This window comes from Accipiter gentilis, chromosome 23 (assembly GCF_929443795.1).
Source record: "Accipiter gentilis chromosome 23, bAccGen1.1, whole genome shotgun sequence".
Lineage (NCBI taxonomy): Eukaryota > Metazoa > Chordata > Aves > Accipitriformes > Accipitridae > Astur > Astur gentilis.
Genome location: NC_064902.1, coordinates 18,257,531 through 18,278,507, shown reverse-complemented (window position 1 = coordinate 18,278,507; position 20,977 = coordinate 18,257,531). Strand labels below are relative to the sequence as shown.

At 38.0% G+C, this 20,977-nt stretch overlaps 1 protein-coding gene across 1 annotated transcript in view; it reads left to right on the top strand.

Annotated features, from left to right (window-relative positions):
• The window catches only part of SUCLG2 (succinate-CoA ligase GDP-forming subunit beta), a 134,388-nt gene that overhangs the window by 110,561 nt on the left and 2,850 nt on the right, over positions 1-20,977 (top strand). The window contains exon 10 of the mRNA XM_049826875.1: positions 14,311-14,431. Coding sequence (XP_049682832.1) covers positions 14,311-14,431 — 121 coding nt within the window. The remainder of the gene's footprint in view (positions 1-14,310; positions 14,432-20,977) is intronic.

Sequence of the window (20,977 nt, the reverse complement as noted above, 5' to 3'; positions counted from 1 at the left end):
TTTCAAATTCTCTTTAGCTACTACTGTGCTTAAGTACTTAAAAAGTAATTAACAAAAACTACATGCAATACATGCATTAAACCGTTTCTGTCTGCATTAATTTCCTTGCTTATAACCATTTGTATTGTTTTCTTTTGAAATACAGGTTTTGAATTCACTTTTACTTTTACAGCTTAGCCCAGATCGTGACTGCTTCTCGGTACTGTGTGTATCGGAGAACAAGGTGTGTCTCTCAGGTGATGAAATAGATTCTGACAACAGGAATTTTTCCTTTCTGTGGATGTTCAAGCAGTGAAATAAACAAAAAAAAAGTTGCCACAAGAAGGTATAAATCCGTAATTTCACTTTTATGCTACCAAATTGTAGAGCGAGTAATCTGCTTTGGATGTACTTGCTTATCTGATTTTGAGATCAAAAGGTATGAGACACGGCTTAGCACTAAATGTTATGATTCAGTTTTGTGCTATAGTAAGCTTCTGAAGTAGTTTTTGTTTGGGAGTTGGCTCTTCATTTGTATCTTTGAATTCCTACACCAAGGAACTACTGTTAAGTTGCCAATATAATACTGTATTGATCACTGCAGAAAATCTGAATTTAGAAAACGTCTGCTACTGAAGCCAAGTGACAGCTTTTGGCTGTGTGATAGATGGTTGGTTTTATAACTGAATATTTGCTGGCTATTTGTTTGTTTTCATCATGCTTAGTTTCAAGTGTTATGACTGCATGCATTTGATGCTCATTCTGACAGTTTTTTGCAATTTAATGTGGGAGGTTTAAATCTTTATAACATTTTTCTAATTCTCATTGAAGTTAACAAGTATCTAGGAGAGACATTTTTTGAGATATATATTTTCCTCGACCATACTGCAAAATCACTTGTGAAGCAAGGGAATATGGTTAACAAAGACCTACAATTCCATGTGTTGTTCTGTACAGAACTGAGTTGAGATGTAAGAAGCAGGCTGTGATTTACATGCATCTCCTGTTAATTTGAATGTATATGACTCCCTATGGCTGCCTTGAGCATCTCAACCTTGATTAATCTAAAGTTAAGTTCCTTTATGCTGGTTTATCTCTGATTGTTTTATGCTCACTCCATCTGTTTCTTAATGTAGCTCTATAACTTATTTCACAGTTCAGATTTGCTGATTATATCACTTTGGGGTTGTGGTTAAAACATTCAGCTCTGTTTTTATTACAAGATGCTTTGATAAATTTGTGAAAAGTGGCTAGTAGATCATTATTGAATAATTATTTCTCTGAAGGTGATTCCCTTCTTTAATGCAGAAAATAGGGGAAAAGAAGTTTACTGAAAATTAAGATGATAGGTTAAATTATTAGGAGAAGTGGCATCACTGATTTGTATTTGTCAAAGAGTCTGGCCAATTTTCTTCCCCCTTGTTATAAGGAAAAAAAATGTTAAGTTGCATTCTTTGATTTTGCAAGTAGTAGCAAAGCAATCCAAAGAGTCTGTAGAACCACTTTGTCAACTCCTGAGTCATCCCATTTTGTAATAATACTGTTCTTAGCTTAGCATCCTATTTGTGGGGATGTTATTACTGGCCATTAATTTTTAAACTGTCACTTTTTTTTTAGTTTAAATTACTTTATATAAACCTTGTGGAAGATAAAGATCTTTATCTATCTTTCAGCAGTCCTGTTCTGAGCTGAATGTCTTTAATATATAATGCCAAAGCGGCCAGTCTTCCAAAGAGACGTTTCTGGAACAGAAGTTCTCACTAATGTTTGGGTGGTAGCAAGTCCTGATGGTCACCTACTGCTGGTGCACACTGGAAAGAGTCTGAGCTGATGGGTAGTAATCTGCCCCCCATCTCCTTCTGCTGGTCAGGAAATGTTGTAGGCTGTTGTAGGAGTTTAGCAAGGTGGGAGGAGAATGTCCTAATTCTACTTCTGCTGTCTTCTATCTAGGGCTTAATGAGTAGGCTTAATGAACCAAGAGGAAGAGGGCATACATAAGGTATTCTTAAACTTGGTCCCTGTGTGGGCAAAGTCCTAGGTATGAATTTCAGTTTCCATCTTCTGATTGGACTCCTATCCTTGAAAGGATAGGAAAGAGCAAGGAATTAATTCTATTAAAATGAAAAGAGAAGTAATCAAAATCACCCATTCCAATCACTTGTCTGGTGCCACATACCTTAATGATATTAAGTGCTAACTGCTGAGATTAGACAGTATTATAATCATTGAAACTGGTAAAGCATATGACTCAAGCATTAACTATTTTGTGATTTAATTTGGACGAGGAGGGGTGCATAGATGTGATAAAGAATTATGGCTATACATTTTGTTTTATTGGAAAAATGTAACTTCATCGAGTAAGGTTTGGATCTGTCTGGATCTATCGTTTTTCTCCAGTAGCAGCCAAAAGCAGGTTCCTAGAGAAGAGCACAAGAAGAGGACAAGTGTGTGAGGGTACTTTCCTGATACGTTCCCCCTGCTTTCTAGCAATCTTTGTATTTAGTAGTCTTTGTTAGCTTTCCTTCCATGAATTTGTTACTGTATATTCTCAACTCGTGTAAGCTTTTGACATAAACAATATCCTGAGGAAACGAGTTTCACACAATAACTATGCTGTATTTAAAAATAACAGTAAAAGGACTCCTTTTGTATTTTTACCATCTCTGGCATTACAAGAACTAAGGACTAAGAAATAAAATTACCAGGAGGCAGGTACAAAATGGTTGCACCCTGTTCCTTTTTTCTCTTGCTACTTGCAGTCTTTGCTATATATCCTCCTTCAGCTTTCCTTTTCTAAGATAGAAAGTCTTAGTTTATTCAGTATTTCTGTATACAAAGCTCGTTCAGTATCTTTGTCACCCTTCTTCGTAGCTTTTTCAGTTTTACTCTTTCTATTTTGATTTACTTATGTGTTAATAGTTAGCTGATTTTTATGTGGTAGTAATTCAGAACCTAATGAGCACAGTAATTCACATTTTTGATGACTACAATGTTACCATGAAAGAACAGGTTTTAATTATTTGGAGATTTCAGATGTGTATATGCAGTTCAGTACCCATGACAATGCATTTTTATATTTTAATTAAGCTTCTTGAAGTACGGAATTCTTTTTTAAAAGTTTCCATTGTCTCAGTAAGAAAAGCAGTGTGACCTAGATAGGAGCTTCTGTGGCATTTCATTCTCTTCTGCATGGGGAATACATGTCAGAGATGCTTCTCAGGTGACGAAATAGGAAGATCCCAAGTCTCTCTAGAGCACAAGAATAACTGTTCTTCATCTCTTTTTTCCCTTGTGGTGGGTATGATCACTTAGTATTTTCATACTCTAGATAAATACGGTATTTATATTTCTAAGGCTATTTCTAAAGAGGGAATAAAGATAGGTTTTGATGACTGTTGGTTTCAGGAGATAAATCCTTTGCCATGATGGTTTGAAAAGTGGTACTTGGGCCTGTCCCTTACCTAAAACAAGGTGTAGAGCTGAACGTGTAATGATGGGGAAAAGAAATGACAGATGACTGTGGTGCTGTGAAGACTTACAGTGTCAATCTTTCAACATGTGGAGTCTCTCTTAAAATTCCAGCTCCAAGATTCCTGTGCCTTCTATAAACAGAAGATAAAATCTTCATGTAAAGTGAGTTCCTAGCATTCAATGTGGGGAGAAAATCAAAGTCTGTTTTAAAGATTATTTTTTTTTCTTGTTCTCCTGAGCAGAAATGCAAAGCCACAATGATTGACTTGCCCTTTTTTTTTTTTGTCTTCCTGGGAATTAGCAATATTTGTCAGGCTCTCTGGTTGCTCACTTTGTATATGTCGCCATTCCTTTAGGACCTCATTTTTCTGTCTGTGGGAACTGTTTCTGATGCTTCATTTGCAAATCATTTTCAAAGTTATGTTACTTTTTTTGACTCTGGTTTTTGGGTTGGGACTATTTTTGTTCATAATAAAAGTGTAAGCATCAAGCATGCTCACAAAAAGACCCTTTAATTTTGTACTTGAGATTTTTCTGAGAACAATTCTTACTGTGCAGACTGGGAAGTCTAAAAATCACCAGACCTAGAACAGACCTGACAAAACTTGTTTTGCATTAGTCATTGCTTTGAAAGTAGCCATTGCCAAATACTTTAGAGAAGGGTGTAGTAATGTTGCCATGAACAAACATAATTTCAGTATCTTGCAGGACAAGTTAGTTTTTACTGTTTCCATATAGTGGATGGCAGATGTTTGAGAGCACAAGCATGAGATTTTGATACCTCGTAGACCTGTGAGTATTCTCATCAGCCATAGGTGTGCCTTCTTTCAGAGAGCAACTGTATCCATACAAGTCTTGCTATCACCCCGGATCACTCCAGTTAGATAGGCTGCTTTGATAGGAATCCATGAGCCTTTTGAAGGCTACATAGGTATCAGATATGGGGGGACTCCAGAAGCAAACTAAAAAAAAAAAAAAGAATGTTTTAAAATAGCTTTAAAGTGACATGTTGAAATGTTGTGCTTTGTTTGGAAATCTCACTAGTGGTCCTCAAACATTATTCACATCAAGATTTCAGATCTTAGTGCTGTTTTGGGTTTTGATTGGGATTGGGGTTTGTTTTCTTTTTACCTTCCCTGAATTATGAAGTAGCTCTGTGTTTACAGTAAGGCACATTCTGGCTGGATTTGTGTCAAAGTCAAACCAATGGCCAGCAGGTAGAGCGAAGGCATGCCTGAAGATGTTTCCAAATTTATAATACGTACATTTTTAATTGGCTCTTCAAATAAACATGAAGACTTGAATTAGTCATCAGATCAACAGTTCTATTTAGTCAAGCCCTTTTGTGGACATTTGTGATTGTATCATTTAATAGTATCAGCTTTGGTAATTTGCCAAGTGTCTGTAACACACCACAGTGCACTGACCAGTGTAACTTAATATTTGAGCAATTCATCTGACAGCAACCCATGCTGTGGACTGTGTACTGCACCAGTTGCATTTTGATCATATATCCGTGTTCTCCAGGTACTCCCTCTTTTGAGGAATATTGCATTTTTTGAATTCAAATGATTTAAAATCGTTCGGCCTTTTGCCTTTTAACACATCATAAAGTATGATGAAACTGTACACAGAAGCACCCCAGGGCATAGTGTGTTGCTGAAATAACAGGAACACATGCTACCTGTTGTATCACATTGCTTAAATGATGATCACATTGCTACATTATTTTTCAGAAAGCTGCTTATTGTTTAGCAAAAATCTAATTTGAACTTCAGACACTAAGAACGTTAGGGAAACAGTACCATGTGCCTTTGAGAAATTAATCTGAAGTGCAGAGGCAAAAATCAGCAAATATTGGATCAATTTCATAGACTTTGCCATTGTGGAAGGACTACTTGCACTCATGCTACTGTATAAACTATCTCGGGTGAGTGCATTTGGAGGGTATCTATAACTTATGCTAACATGAATTCCCTAAGTACTTAATGACCAGTGCTTACTGCATATGCCTACAAGAGGGGTGGCGTGGGTGTGTCTCGGTTTTGCTAGAACAAAATCTCCCAAATCAGACCTAAACATGCAACTACCCTTAGTTCTGGGTGCACAAAGAGGAAATTAAAAGAAATCTGAAATATTGCACTCTCATCTGACACACAAGAACTGATCATGTGTGGTTTTTCAGTCCTGCAATATGTGGTCATGTAGGTTATCATCATGCCTTAATTTTATATTGGTCTGCATTCTGATCTGCTCGTCCAGGGGCTTGATCTCCTTGAAGCTCAGATATTTAAATGATAGAACAGATTTATGTACTTTTATTCCTTGTATCCATGATCTGTTAGACTTATCCTCCCATATTGGCACCAAAAATGCAATTGTTCTAGCAACTACCAGCTGCATTTTTTCCCGAAAAACAATACTAAAAGCTGTTGTCCTGATTCTCAAATATACTTCAGAAAATAGTACTTTGTGGTCTCAACATTTTTCTTTCCCTCTCTTTCCTTAGTCTTATCCCCTATTATCATAAATAAGGATTACATTAGGAGGTGGTTGTGCTCCCTATCAGTGAAAGAATATGCCCGCGTGGTTGCAGGCACTCACTTGCCTGCTCTGCTGTATCCTGAAGTAGGATTAATTAGCTCACGCTCCGGACTGTATTAACGTGGTGTGTGGGGTTTCTGGACGGGAGCTGACTGATGTCTTGCCAGGCGGTAGCACAGACGTAGAAAACACGTGACGGTTTACATCTTCATAAACACATCTGAAGTGAGATCACATACCGAGGGCTGCCCGGGAACGGTGGCATTATTGTGATGAATGTGTTTGTGGCAGTGCTCGGGGTGTGCAGAGTGCAGGTCCTGCAGATGAGGAAACGTTCCCAAAACCGGCTCGATGTGAGACTTGTCTCACTGAAAAGTAGTATTGAAATGAAGATTCCCGAGGTCACGTTGCTGCCTGCCATGATATTTTGGAATTTGAAGGAGAATGTGTGCCTAGAATTGGAATACTTCTGTTCCCCAAACACAGTCTGCTCGCAGCTGGGTGAAGGAAGGTCTCCAGGGACTGTTTCCAATACCATACTGTGGTGCGTAATCTGCCAGTCCTCATTTCATCTCCTACCACGAATTTAATGAGCTCTGATCCTGAATTTTTTTTTTTATGTTAGTGCTACAGAGGAGTAAGACGAAATCCCAGGACAGAGATGTTCCTGGTAGTCCATTCTGGAAACTGTCTTTGGTGTGGAAGGGTACCAGAGCTTTCCCGGCTACAGAACCCTGCTTACCTGCATGTTTTTCTTACCCCATCGAAGGGCCACAACCTGGATCCTGGTCAATTAGCAGAGGGTTGTTGCTGAATCATTTTCAAACCAGCAAAAGCCAATAAAATTGTATCCTGTTTGAGATCCTGAATTTGCTATAAGCAGGAAAGAATGAAGACTGTAGGTTAACACATCAGAAACTGGAGCCACAAAGTTTTGATTTTCCAAAAATGCGGTATCAGGGACTTGGCGTGGCACCGAAGGAGTCGCGTTTCCAAAAAGCCTTCCTCCAGTGCTGGGCTGGTACGCAGGCGAGATACTGCCATCTCACCAGCCATTCAAGAAAAGGGCTTAATGTACAACAACTGGCTGTAGCAGAAACAGGGCATTCACTCTTGGTGAGACTTGCATTCCTCAAGAACCCCTTGAATACAGGCCAAAAAACAGCATTGGAGAAAATCCTTAATTTGCTTTTCCTACCTGTCAGCCAGTCCCCCCAGACAGAAAAATCTGAATTTTGTTTTGGAGATTCATCAGAGTTCCTTTCCTCTTATGGCATAAAGATGCATTACTAGTGAATTTTAAACCTTGACCTGTTTTAGAATAGTATAAAACATTCAAAATTGCATTGTATCAATATTTCTTCACCTGACTGCAAGGTTTCTTGCTTTGCTTTTTGTTGATTCAACCTACTTAAATTTATCACCATCAGACTTTCAAAATTCCATCCCAAAGAGGCAAAATAATATTTTGCATCGTTTTATAAAGTAAAATGAGATAGTTTGGCTTTAAGTGGAAAAAATAACCCTGCTCTTCTCTCCAAGGAGATTGTTATATTCCTCTTCCACATTGAATTGCACTGTCCTCTAGTGGATATTTTAAGCAACTGGTTTTGTGTTTGTAAATCTTTCATACTGCTCTGATACAGTAGGTTTAATCTGTATTTTCAAATGAACCGTAAATGTTGTCTGATATAAAAAGCCAGAGGATTAGAGTAATATTTCAAAACTGGATAAGAAAAAGTTACATTTGACCTGCGGTCCAAGTTATAATAATATAGAGACATTTTTAAATGTTTGTATCTGACTTACCCGTTGGAGCAGAAAGATACAGAGTAAAGATGCAAGTGTATGGCATCTGTGTTTTATTACATTTTATTACATTGCATTGAGAGTTGGAGAGAATCTGCTTCTTTCACACTGAAACAAATCTTGTAAACGAATTATGAATAAAGAATAATAGGAAGGATTAAGTGCACCTTATTAGATTCAAAGTGAAGAACTGTGCATCCCATTTTACCCAGTGGTTTGGTTTTTTTCTTAGTATTGCTACCTAACTGTTAAAAGGCATAGGGCATAGATGTTTGTCTGGGACACAAGAGCATTTGACTTGTAATGCAGGTAAACTCAACCGTCTCCAAAGGGTTTGGAAAATGTCCTCACCTCTCTGCCTCAGTGTCTGTGTCTCCTAAACAGATAAAAAGGAGACTCGCTTTCTCCTTATCATGCTGAAGATTTCTTTCTTTATAAAAGCAATGCGTAGCCTCTAAGAAGCTGAATGAAAGTTCCTTGCTTACCTGTAGCTAATTAAATATAAGTTCCTGGGATTCTCCGATGCTGGCAAAGTTGTGTTCATGAAAGTGTATCTCGCCTTGCACGTCTCTAAACTGCAGCAGTTCTTGATGGTTTACGTTGGTAAAGGTTCCCACAATCTTCTAGCTCTGTGAGAAAGAAGCTCTTGCATGTCATTGTTATGAAGACCGCTGGATCTTTGTGAGGCCAAGCTGCAACCTGGATATCTGATTTTAGAAGTGGTGAATACCCTTCTTTTTAACTGGGATTCCCTGGGGTATTCCAGAATGGGAATATAAAGGTCTTAAGTGACAGTGCTTGTCAGGCTTGTGTACGTTTGCAGTACTGGAGGTCTGGATCCAGCTGTAGGTTACAGCCCCTTTACTTTCCCTTCATGAGCTGGAAATACATCTGCATCTTCGGTGCTCGTGTCCCAGCATCCTGCAATGTGAGCCTCCATACATTCTTTTGATATGTTTGAGCAATTTGAGTTATCATCCTTCCACTGGTGTTTATTATGTTGAAGGAAGGAAAGAAGAAACAAATGCCTGGCAGTATGCTGCTGGCTTGCTTCTCTCAATTTTTTTTTTCTGGCAACTTAATGATTTAGTTTGGTAAAAGAATGTGTTTTTGCAGACACAAAATTAGACTCCGCTGACCAGAAGGACTGGGAGACACGATACATGTTTTAACTTCAAAAAATGCTAGAAGCCTCCAGGCAGGAACATGTTTGCCAGCTGTACCGTGCAAACCCACTGTCTTCCATGAAGATGTGACCTGTGGCACCCTGGAGAAGAAAACTTGACAAATACAGTCTGCTGCATACTGTCTGGGTACACTTTTAGCTGATGGAAGAGTTAGGAGTGGTCAATGAATTAATTCAGTTAGCTTGAAATGTAAAGGTGGTTTTTTCAGATTTCAGTCAAAGCAAACTAAGCAGGTTCTTTGCTAGTATAGCTTTTAATTTGCTGCAGATGCAGTTTTACTGACGGCGAGTGGCTTGTTTTCAACTAAAATAAATGGATTGAGCTTCAGAGCAAGAATTTACAGGAAGGTCAGAGATTGTATTGGTGATTTTATAATAATATAAAATATGTGTGAGTCACTGTGAGTGTTCATGCATCTGTGTGTGCATATGAGGAAGAAGATGCATTCAAAGTCACAAGGCATGCATTTGACACTGCTAATAGTTGGAAAACTGTTGTGAGTCTTTCCTGCTGTCATCATCAGATGAGATAATGTGGGGTTTTTTTTGAAAGAGTTTCTCATGAAAAATACACTAGCAGAAACTTTGATTAAAGGGATCTGAACACTGGAATAATTAACAAGTTTTTGAGCTATCATTATGTCAGCCATCCTGAAATATTTTGTTAAAACACATAATAAAACCCCCCACACATTCCAGTATATATTTTCGGTAGTATTCAGAAGAGATCTGTGCTGTACAATCATGGTCGTGGTGACTTGGGGTCTGATTTTTATTGGACAGCTCTCTAGTTGTATTTCTGGCCTCACATTTTTGTACATAACTAATATTCATTCTGATCCTGAAAGGCAATAGCTAAGAAAGTGGTTTCACAATTGGCTTGACACATTCCCACCTTCTCCTGGGCCCTAAGAGCACATCGGAGGTTCTTTCTTGCTTCAGGGCCAGTGTTCATGTGTCTGCAGGATCCGTCGCATCCAGGAGCTGCTTTGGCATCCGCATGGCTGAGATGCTAATACGGGCATGGGAGGGGGGTGTTTTGATTATGGAACCGCAGCCTAAATTAATTTGCATTCGTGTTTGGATTTCTGTTTTATGTGAGATTCAGAGCTTTACCATGTGTATCTGCCATCGTTTAGTGCTGCAATGTGTTGTTATCCTAAGCCTGTTGTAATTGTTCTGTGGTAATAACAAAGGTGGAAAATGAAAGAGAAATAACAACTTGGAAGTGTCAAGTTTTTGTCCTCTCTCTTTTTGTGTACAGAATTTGTGGTGGTAGTGTGGACTCTGAAGGTCAGTAGACTGGAATGCAGCAGCTGCAGACAGCGAGACGTCCTGTGTATAGATTTATAAATGGGCTGTAGGAAAGGTGAAATGCTTTATAGGTGCTGCCTGTATTAATCCTTAAGTGTATGATGATCAGATGTCAGTGTGCATTTTGTTAAGTCTAAGAACATTTTAGAAGGGAAAAAAAAAGAAGACGATAATATAGTAAATGTACACACGCACTATATCTTTTTTTTAGAGTGCAGGCAGGTATGCTAAAGCTGCTTCTGCTGTACATAGAGTGCCCTTAGTTGCATGGAACCTGGCAGCCTTGTGGATTATGTGGGTGATCCAATACAAATCTAACAGTAATCTCCTAGCACCGTTACTTCAGTTAGTATACAATTACACTTATTTGGGGTGGATGGTTTTTGGTGCCAAACATTCAAAGCAGAACTGCAGGCTTTGTCAAGGCTCACTTTAACAAAAAATCACTGTAAATGAAAACTGTTAGTTTTATTAATAAAGCAACGTAGATTTTATGTAGCTATAGCTATACAGAAGTATATCTTATCTCTTATATAAAGAGAGAAAAGGCTATACGGTATGGTTCATATAGTATTTAGGAGCTGTGGGATTAATGGGTATTCCAGTATTAGCAAAGATTCCATACCATATCTAGCACGAAGACAGTGATAATGCAGCACTCCCTTAGTTTCTGTCACTTTTGCTTCCCGGCATTGGTGCTTAGACCTGGCAGACTGCAGGTTGTTACCACTATTGAGGGTGAAGTCTTCATGCTATTGTGGGTTCCCTTACATCTCCAGAGGAGTCCATAATCAGCTGCAAGTACGTTTGATGTTGATTTCTCATCTATCAATTGTTTTGGTGGATGTACATGTGGATGTACTGCTATCTTTAGTTTCCTTAATAATGTTATTGAAATACAAAATTATTTTGTAAGGCATGCTGTTGGGTAAAAGTGGTTATTAGAATAATAATGCAAATAAGTAACCTGTCTTGTGTGTAGACAGTTTGTCCTCTCCTTAGTATGTCTAATAGTCCATATGCATTAGATACTGAGCATGTAATGGTTCTGGTATACAATGGGAGGTTTATTTTTCTCATAGACTTAAATAATACAGAGATTGTGCATTCTCCGTGCACATGAAATACTGAAAACCTTTTCATCCATCTACTGGGTTTGAATGTTAAAGTTCTTCCAGCTGGAAATGCAAGATCTAGTCAGGCTACAGAAGCATATATAAACAATGTTCACAAATTTCAGCAGAGTTAAAGTGAATCTCAGCATCATTTGGACTGATCTTTTGGCTTATTTGGAAGATTACAATAAAACCCAAGATTGAATTCTCTACCTGATTCAGTTTCTTATTGATTGAATCCTTTTAGACTCCTCTCTAATTTAACAGTGTATTTTTATTAAAGCCAAGCATACAAACATCAATTATCCAAGCTTCATCTAATTTCCTTTAACATTTTTTTTTCCTTTTGCTGCCAATGGATTAGAAGACCTGATTAGAATTCAGCTTGAAAGCTGAAAAGCAGATCCTTAAATGAGAATGTCTGCATTAGGAATTAAAATATCTGTACTGGGCATAAAATCCTCCTCCTTATCTCTAATAATGTAAACACACTTTGTTAAGTAGATCTGTCACATGCCTGGTGCAATGTCCCTGAATTAGGAGCATGTATTAGAAAGGGCGGAATGGGTCTGTGGCTTGTCCCGCTGTTAGAATCCATCACCAGTATATTTTAACATCAAAGTGCTTTGCGTAGATATCTCTCTACCACAAGGGTTAAGGTGGTAAGAGTTTGAAGGGCTCAATTTTTTTCTTCTCATGTTTTTGCCTCCTAAAACCAAGAATGTTTGCATGTGCACAAGCAGTAGGAGCAAGGCAGAGAAGGGGCCTTCTAACTTTTCATCATTGGTAGCTTCTACAGAGTTAAGGATTTTGTAACAATGCAAAGGTGAAATAATTGCAATGGCATCACCAACTTAATATCCAGAAAACCCTGAAATGGTAAATGCATGCATTTAACATGACATTAAAGTGTTGGCCCGTGTCTAAACTCTTAAGAAAGAGTTACAAAATGAATTAAATTGTGTGTTTTGATTGGACTGGACTATGAATTTCCTTCTGATACCTAGCGTGCTCTGCCTGTGATGAGGAAGCCATATGCAGGCTGTAACTGTGCAGGCTTTACGAACTGAAGCAGTTGGTGTCATGTACTCGATCATCGTACCTAATTTCAGCAGGAGAAATTTGGATATCAGGATTTTAAGGGAGTTTATTATTCATTATTGCTGTGTTTATGTAGTATTAGAGATGTTTCATGCTTTGAAAAGGCACACAAGAATTCTCTTTATCGTATCAGGATGCCCAGAAGAGTGAGCAAATCTTAACTTCAAATAGTAAGAGGAGACATGTAGCAGGGGTAGGCAGCATCCTAGCACATCAGCACTGGAAAACTAGGTGAAAGAGTTGGTGTCTAATAAGCTCGAGAGGGAAAAATGGGGCCGTGTCCCGCATGGTCAGATGGGAATTGTTCTGACCACTTTTGGGGGGCCTTATGAAAAGTCTTGGAGCTGGAAGGAGCAGCAGGTGATAAGACAGATGTCAATGAGGTGGTCCCGTTGCCATCTTCATTTTACAACTGTAGTGCTAGCATTGGAGTTCGACAGTGCAATGTAAACACTGCATATTCTTCTAGTAAGTGATATTTTTGCAGTCTAGGGTACTGCTTAAGGAGTGAGATGATTTCTTGCGGGAAGTAAAGTATTTGTTGAGATATTTTTTTTTCCTTTTTTATTGCTGCATTATGGATGGCAGTATTACTAACAGTGGTGAGCTTTCAATCTGTGTGTGTGACTGCACATCACAGGAGTTAATTGTCACATTTTGTCTGCAGAGAAATATTAAACGTGATAGTGCAGAGCTATAAACGTGCGTGACTGCAGGGAATTTTCTTGGTGCTGGTACGAGTCTGGCTACCCAGAGGTGGGCAAAGTGAATCCGTTCATCTTGTGCAATGAGTTAAGCATAATTGCGGTTGACATCATGCACAAGTGAAATCCAGTGATATTTCATTCCTTCAAACCTAATCTCCTCTTTATCTTTTTGTCTTTTGAGTCAACATGATTCTGGCAAAGCTTGTTTGTGACACCCAGTGAAGCTTATTGTAGAGTACCCTGAATGTTGTGGATTAGCCCCACTGTGGAACGAGAAACAGCATAGCTGCATCTGTATGCTGTCTCCCTGGACTTAATAAGCCATGGTGGAAAGCCTGGTATATGAACTTGGGTTCAATATTATACTACCTTACCAAGTGGAAAGAAACCATATTAATATCTTGTATGTATTAATGTCTTGTGTGTTGTGAAGGGTAATTTAATTGTGAATTGGGTGCAAGAATTTCAGTTTCCAGAAACTGATGAATAGCAGTTTTTTGAGGTTATCAGTTAATCTGTTGTAATGAATGCTCTTCATTACATGCCTCTCCTTGTTAATTAGAAGGGATTTTTACTCCTCTTTATCAAGTCAGGGCAAGTATATTACCTTTGCCTCTGTACTGCTTATGATAAAGTATGTATCCGGATCGTTTTGTGAAATGTCCGCATGAATATTTAATTGCATGTGCATCCACACATTCATACGCTGTCTTTTCTGAGCTCCAAGCTCTGATGATTATTCAAAACACTGAAAAATCCAAAATATAGATTGTTTCATCTCTTCTTATATTTATGAGTAGAAATTCGCCTTTTCTGTGTAATAATGTGTTTATGACATTAATTACCATGCCAGTTTAGACCAAGGCAATTAATCGCTGCTACACGTGACAGAAACAATAGACTCAGAATCAAGTTCTCTAAGTACAGAGGTGAGCCTTGTACCTTCCATAAATGAGAACCTGCTTGACAGAAGGGAATTTGTACCCTGGTTTGGATCTTTTACCTGTATTTATTTGAAAAACAAAGCCAAAACAAAACACAAAGAAAAACCCCACCTGTTTCCTGCTCTGTTTCTTTCCTACAGGTTGAAGCAATACTCGTAAACATATTTGGTGGGATCGTGAACTGTGCCATTATAGCCAATGGTATTACCAAAGCCTGCCGAGAGCTTGAGCTGAAAGTACCTCTGGTGGTCAGACTGGAAGGTGAGTGCTAATGGTTTCAGACAAAAATTGTCCCTCAGGGGCACAGTAATCCACTTCGGCTTTCTTCGATCTCTAAGCTCTAAACAGATTAGTCCCACACAATACGAGTGTGTCCAATTCTTCATCCATAGCATGGCCTGAAGTCAATAAGCTCTTTCCGTACATATTGCTGTATTCCTGGTCCCTGGTGGTACTTGAAGCAATGAAATTTTGCAATGAAAGCATTATGGTTTTGTTTGTAAGATTTGCAATGCAAATAGAAATTATTTTGATGCAAGTTTCTGTTTACTGGAAGGTATTTCTTTTTCAAATGATTTTTTTTTACTGAATGCAATTCCATTATTGCTAAACCTGCAGCAATATATAGTTTTCTTAAATTTACTCCAATAGCATAATTAAAAGAAAGATGTTAGAAACAGTATTTTTGAGAGAGAGATTACTGTAATATGTTCTTCTGCCCAAATATCCAATCCAGCTAAAATCCATTAAAAACCAGAAGATTTGGTAATGGTAAGGAATATTTTTTTTAGTACATCCAGCATTGTTAAACTGGAAACAAAAAAGTAATAGAGAGGTAAGAAAGAGTGCTCTTCAGCAGTTACTGGCTTTAACATAATGGCAGTGGATATAGAGTTCTGTCTCTAATTTCTGAGAAGTATCCTGAAGGAGGAAGGGAGATTCTTCTGCCATTGAATGAGGAAGTGCTTTGACTGAAATAAGCACACAACTCTGGTAAGCTTAAAACATTTTTTTCACGCTAAGTAGGTTTGGAAAATAGAGATTTTTCTGGTTTGTTTTTTTTTTTAAGCCCTGTTCCTCAAAAACATCAATATTCATGTTTGGGTATATGTAAAGAGCATAAAATGTCCTACCACTCAGTGTTGGTGATGAAAGAAGGAAATGCATCCCTTTATGTACCTGAGATACAAAACAAAGGTGTTTTTTAACACTAAGATAGAGGGGGGAGGAAAAAAGTTCTGAATGCACCAGACTTTTTCCTTTTCAAAAAGTAAAGTTGCCAGGACTCATGATGATGCAATTACCCATGAATTCCTTTGGTTAGGGGGGTACTTGTTGTGCCTTTCATGAGAAAGCAGGGTTTTCCCATCCCTCATTCTCGTGCTACATTACACATGATACGTAGTTCACGTCAGGAGAGACCATAGCCTGTGACATGCAATTTTGTCCTGTAAAAGTTCTGCTGTGCATTTCACTGCAGGGTTTGACACTTTCCAGAGTCCATTCTCGGTTTAACATGGGTAGACTTTTGCTGTGGTAAGTGCAGGGAAATGTAAATACTCTAAAATGGATTCTAGAAACAAATTGTGAAAATTTTCTTTGGGTGATGCAGCACCACTAAACACCTTAAGAGAGTAAGTGAGTAGTTTAATATGGATGAAGGAGAGACTGATGGATGTTGGTTAGAAGCAGGAAAGTTTCATAATATAAAATCTCATTGTTTATCAGCTCTAGGCAATGTTTAGCTTTTTGTCATAGCAAAAAACTTTTCCTGTCTGTCATAGCTGGGAAAAAGTTTATCTGTCAGATCTGCAAGACTTCTCATCTATTGCAGCTGTTATTTTTAAAGTGAAGATATTGGAAAAGCTGTTAGTTTTCCTTATGAACAAGGTAGTTAGAAGTTGTTTCTATTGCAATATTTGAAACCCGTGTAAGAGAAACAAGAAAATCAACTTCCTCATTTTAAACTGCAGTCTGCTAGGTCTGCCACCGGGTTTTCTTGACCTTTCACCAGTACTTTTGATACTTCCATGATTGTACACAAGTAAGGGTGAATTATTTTTTTTAATGTGACTTTTGGGAGATTGCAAGAGGCAAAGCAGTCCCTGGGCTGAATGAGGAGAGTCCCAGTGCTGCTGCACTGTGGAGTTTGGAAGAGAAGGTGTGGAGCAGGAGCGCTTCTGCCTGGGGGTTGCAGAAAGCCCTGCAGAGGGGACTGCGTGGTGCCTGTTCCTCTTGTGCCTGCGACCTTTATGAGTCATGTGCTGCTTCATCCACAGAGATCGAAGCTGAATCTTCAGAATGTGGAGCACAGATTTTAATACGAACTTCTTTTGTTGACCGTCTTCCCATAATTGCTCACTCTTTACTAGCTTTGTAATGATGCTTCTCCTATAGTAGTTGCTGGCTCCGGAGACGGCGATACCACATTTTCTTTAGCAAACTCTGTCCCAGAATAGTATAGCAAAGTCTCACTTTTGCATAATATTTATCTCAAAAGTTTTTTTAATTCCTTCTCTCATTCCTAGTGTTACCCATCAGTTCATCCTAAAAGAAGAGCTACGATGTTTACAACCTTCAGATGTTGTACTTAGAAACGGTTAGCTTGTAACTCCTGCTTTCTCTGCCTCCTTAATCACCCAACCAAGTAATACATATATATTTGGTTCTTTTAATCTTTCCTCCGAAATCAATCCCTCTGGATCCTGAACCGTCTTCGTTGTTCTTCTTCGAACTCACACCAGCTTATCTAAACATATAAGGATTTTGAATTAATAACGAGTACTGTGGAAGTAATAAGGCTACCCAAGACTTTTTTTTTTAAAACATCTCTGATAACATTTTGCACTTCAAAAGGAGAAAAAGGGACAAGCACTTTGGGGGGATTTCCATTTTGAATGTTTTTCCAACAGAAGGTTCATGATTATTCCCATAAATCTTAACAGATTTGTGACCTGCACTTAAAGACTCTTTGCCCACATGCACTGTATTACAAATGTCTTGATGACTAGAGTTTTAATCAGTCAAATCTGTCTTGATTTAGCAGGATTCTGTAGACAAATCTTTGTTCTCAGTTGTATAATAATTACAAGCTGTTTTACCAGTGGATAAAGAAAGGATTAGTCTCCTCTTTGAAAATGGTAACTTTATAATTACATGTATTTACTTGCCTTGTCAGTAAAGAACTCACCAGCTGAGACGCAGGATTACTGTTGTTTAAAAGGCTTATGGACAAATGGAGAAACTACATATTCCAAATTTTATCTTTTACAGATGTAGAAAACTAACTTCTGCTGGGTTTATGCAGGTTTTTTTCCCCTTTAAAATGTAACGTACTTCAATTAACTTTTGTGAAAACTAACTAGGAGTCCTGAATGGAAGCTAAACCTTGTTTCTCATTTATGTAGCTCAGAGTTAGGTGAAAAGAGGAAAGAATAAAAAAAATAATTGTGAATTAGATGTCCTCTTCCAATGCTGGAAATTTTACATTCTCTGTCTTTCAGCAAATTAATTCTCTGCTTCTCTGGTCTTAGGACAAGAAGAATTGGGAGGAATTAGAACTACTTAATATGTTGAAACACAGCTAGAAGCAAGTTGGCTTTTATTCAAATGTTTGAATCAAAAATTTCCTGTTATATTTTTCAGCCGTGTGATTCGTGACCTTCTGTGTTCTTCAGAATCTAATGATTTTTGTAATATATTCAGAAATCTTTTACACACAAGCAAAATTTTGCTCCAGCTTGTATATCTTACTCACAAATATGGTTTAGTATGTATGTCTGTGATTTCTAGTATCCCAAATTGCCTACCAAGAGAGAAGAATGGGATATTGCAAAGTCACACTTAGAACTTTATTCATATCAATCTTCAGACATCCTGGGTTTAAACCCTCAGCACAAATTTAAATGTGTCTTTCCCAGTTAGGTTGTAAACATGAGGCAGAGGAAAACACTAAAATATTCCTTGGGAAAAGTTTAGGACAGAAAAGGGCAAATGGGGTGGACAGAATAGAAAGGGTATAGGCAGTGAAAGTTGACTTATTCTTGACTGCAGAGCCAACAGCTATGACATGTATAAGCCACCAAAACTTCATGGGTTCCCTATTAATTAAAGCTTACCACTAGCCAGACCTCAAATCAAATGTTGATGACTGAAGGTCAGCTAGGGATGAACTTCAAACCTTGTCCCTTATTCTCGAATACCTCTTGTCTTTGAGACCTGGGAGTCTATGAGTTTCCAGCTTGTGGGCTAGCAGAAATGACATAACCTGGATCCATGACGGGGCAGGGGAAATTGGGTTCTTAATGTGCTCAGCAGTGTAGCTTATCAAAGCCGAAACATTGCTATTGATAATGTAACATGGTCACAATGTTTTCATGTCAATAATAATTTTCAGACTTACTGCATATTATGAAATATTTTGTCACAGCAGAATGTTTTGGGTAGATCAGATTATTTTTTGTGGTAGTCTTCTAATTGTTAGGATGTACCCAATGTATATAACTGTCTTCCTCCCCTTATATCTCATTTACTTGAAAACCTAGAAATGGCATTGCAGAATCTTGCATCCTCTCCAGCCGTCAGCATTAAACAGTGGCAATTTAGCCTGTTTCTGATGGTTTTATGACAGTGCAAGTGAATAAATGAACATTATAAAAATCCTGTTGGAGTATGATTGGGAGTGTTTAATTTGTTTCGTTTCATTCAATCTATGCAGCCCTCTTGACTCATTTCTAACAATGTGTACTAGTATAACCTTACAATTTATAGAAACATGCTTAGATAGAATATTTATAGCTAGGATTTTTAGGTAATGAGTTGAATAGATTTTCTTTACTAGTGATAGCAGAGATTTCAAGGCCACAGAAGTGTAAACGTGAGAAATCGCATGTACACAGAGAGAAAGGTTGTTTCAGAACCCAGGTTTCAGAAGGAGATATTTAGATTAAAAAGCCTGAAGGTATATGCTGATAAAATTACATCTTTCCTGTTTTTCTGTGGAGTGTCATTGACAGTAATATGTGTCAGAAGGAAGAAACTTCTTTTTCTCATTATAAAGCCATTCCCTTAATAGAGTCCAGTTTAAAAAAAAACAAAACAAAAATCCAGCAACAGCAACAAAAGCCCTGTAGCCTTCAGTCCTGTGAATTTTCACTGTTTCTCTGTTGGCTACAGTGTAGGTGAAGGGCAGGTTATTTTGATAGCCTGTGTATGAGATTCTGTTTACAGTTCTCTGACACCATCCAGTGGCAGGAGGTTAATGTTAGAATAGTGGGATTATTTATTTGTTTATTTTAACATCTACTGCAATAAGATTGTAGATTCTTAAATGTTTCCAGTTTTTTCTGAACGTTTAATTTTAAAACTTTTGCCTCTGCTTTCAGCGGGATCTCATTATAATTTCCGTATTCTCCATATATCTAAACACTTATCACAATGGGATAAAAAGCTATCATTAAAAAAAGAAAATTACAGCAAAGGAAATGCTTGCTGAAAAATATGTTTAGTTGTATGGCCTGCCTATAAAACAGTATTTTATTTAATAAATGTAAAGCATATCCTTACTCTTTTGACTGCAGTGAGATTTTTTTTTTCAGCTTTCATATTTTCATTTGCCTGCATGAACTCCCCCCTCCCTTCTTAGTGGACTGTGTTCTGTATTGATTTTGTAATGCATGTTAGACAAGTGGTGTGTAGAGCAATCACTGCAGTGCAGAATAGATCCAATGTATTGTTCCCGCTCTGACCTGTTAGTAAATTAATATTGGCCCCTTAGTGAAGAGCAAAAGTTAGTTTTAAATCCGTGGCTATCACAAACATCATAATATTTTTCCCTGTGGGAAAATTTCCAGGAAAATATTCCTCTTTCCATGTTTTTTTTCCTCACAACACTTTGTCTTGTAGAATCCTATTTGAGAGATCGGTACAATCTTGACTGGTTTAAATGTTTATCACATTTGTGATAAACAATGTATCTAAATAATAGATAAAACCTTCAAGACTTGATGGGAATCACTGTACAAATGTGAGGAACTTAACAAAGAAGAGAACCTTCCTACTGCCTTCTGACTTCCCCGTATAGTTCTGTACTGGCAATTATTATATAGGATGGTTGGAAAAAAATCAAATATTATGCTCTTTTTTGCCCATAATATTCTTTTTTTTCTGTAGGAAAAGTCCTGTACACTCCTGGATGTTACTATGCAACCAAATCCCCCTTCTGTCAGAGATTTCAGATGTCTTTGACCTTCCTACACAAGTCCCACAGTGTGTCCTCTGCATATCGATGGGAAGCGTGACCTCTTCTGCCAGTGCTTTTAAACAGCTAGCAGATGGGGTCCCACGTTCCTCTTCCAGACACCTGCCTCTCCTATCACAAAGTGCTGGGGCCTGCTGCGACAGAGACGTCTTTGGTCTCTTTCAGTGCCAGAGTGGGAATCCTGACTTGAGCACGCTGATGAAACAGACTTTTGAATCTCCCTACTTCTGCTGTACAATTTCAGGCGTTTTGTGAAGTCTGCCAAAAAACCCAAAATCACCCTTTCAAATGAGCATTGTGGAAGTTGCATAGTAAAGAGTATGCTCCTTGCTTGGTTAATAATTAAGGGTATAATTAGTGTATAGCTCCGAATATAATTAAAATTCATTTTGCTAGGTCTAGGAATTGCAAAGTAATTAAGCACTTTGACACGGCAAATGAACAAGGAACTTGATATGGAGGAGGGGGCTAGAAATGATCCTAAAGAGGATCAGCTCAGGGTCTTGCGGTTGTGACTAGTGTGTGATCCTGAAGTATGGACTCCAGAT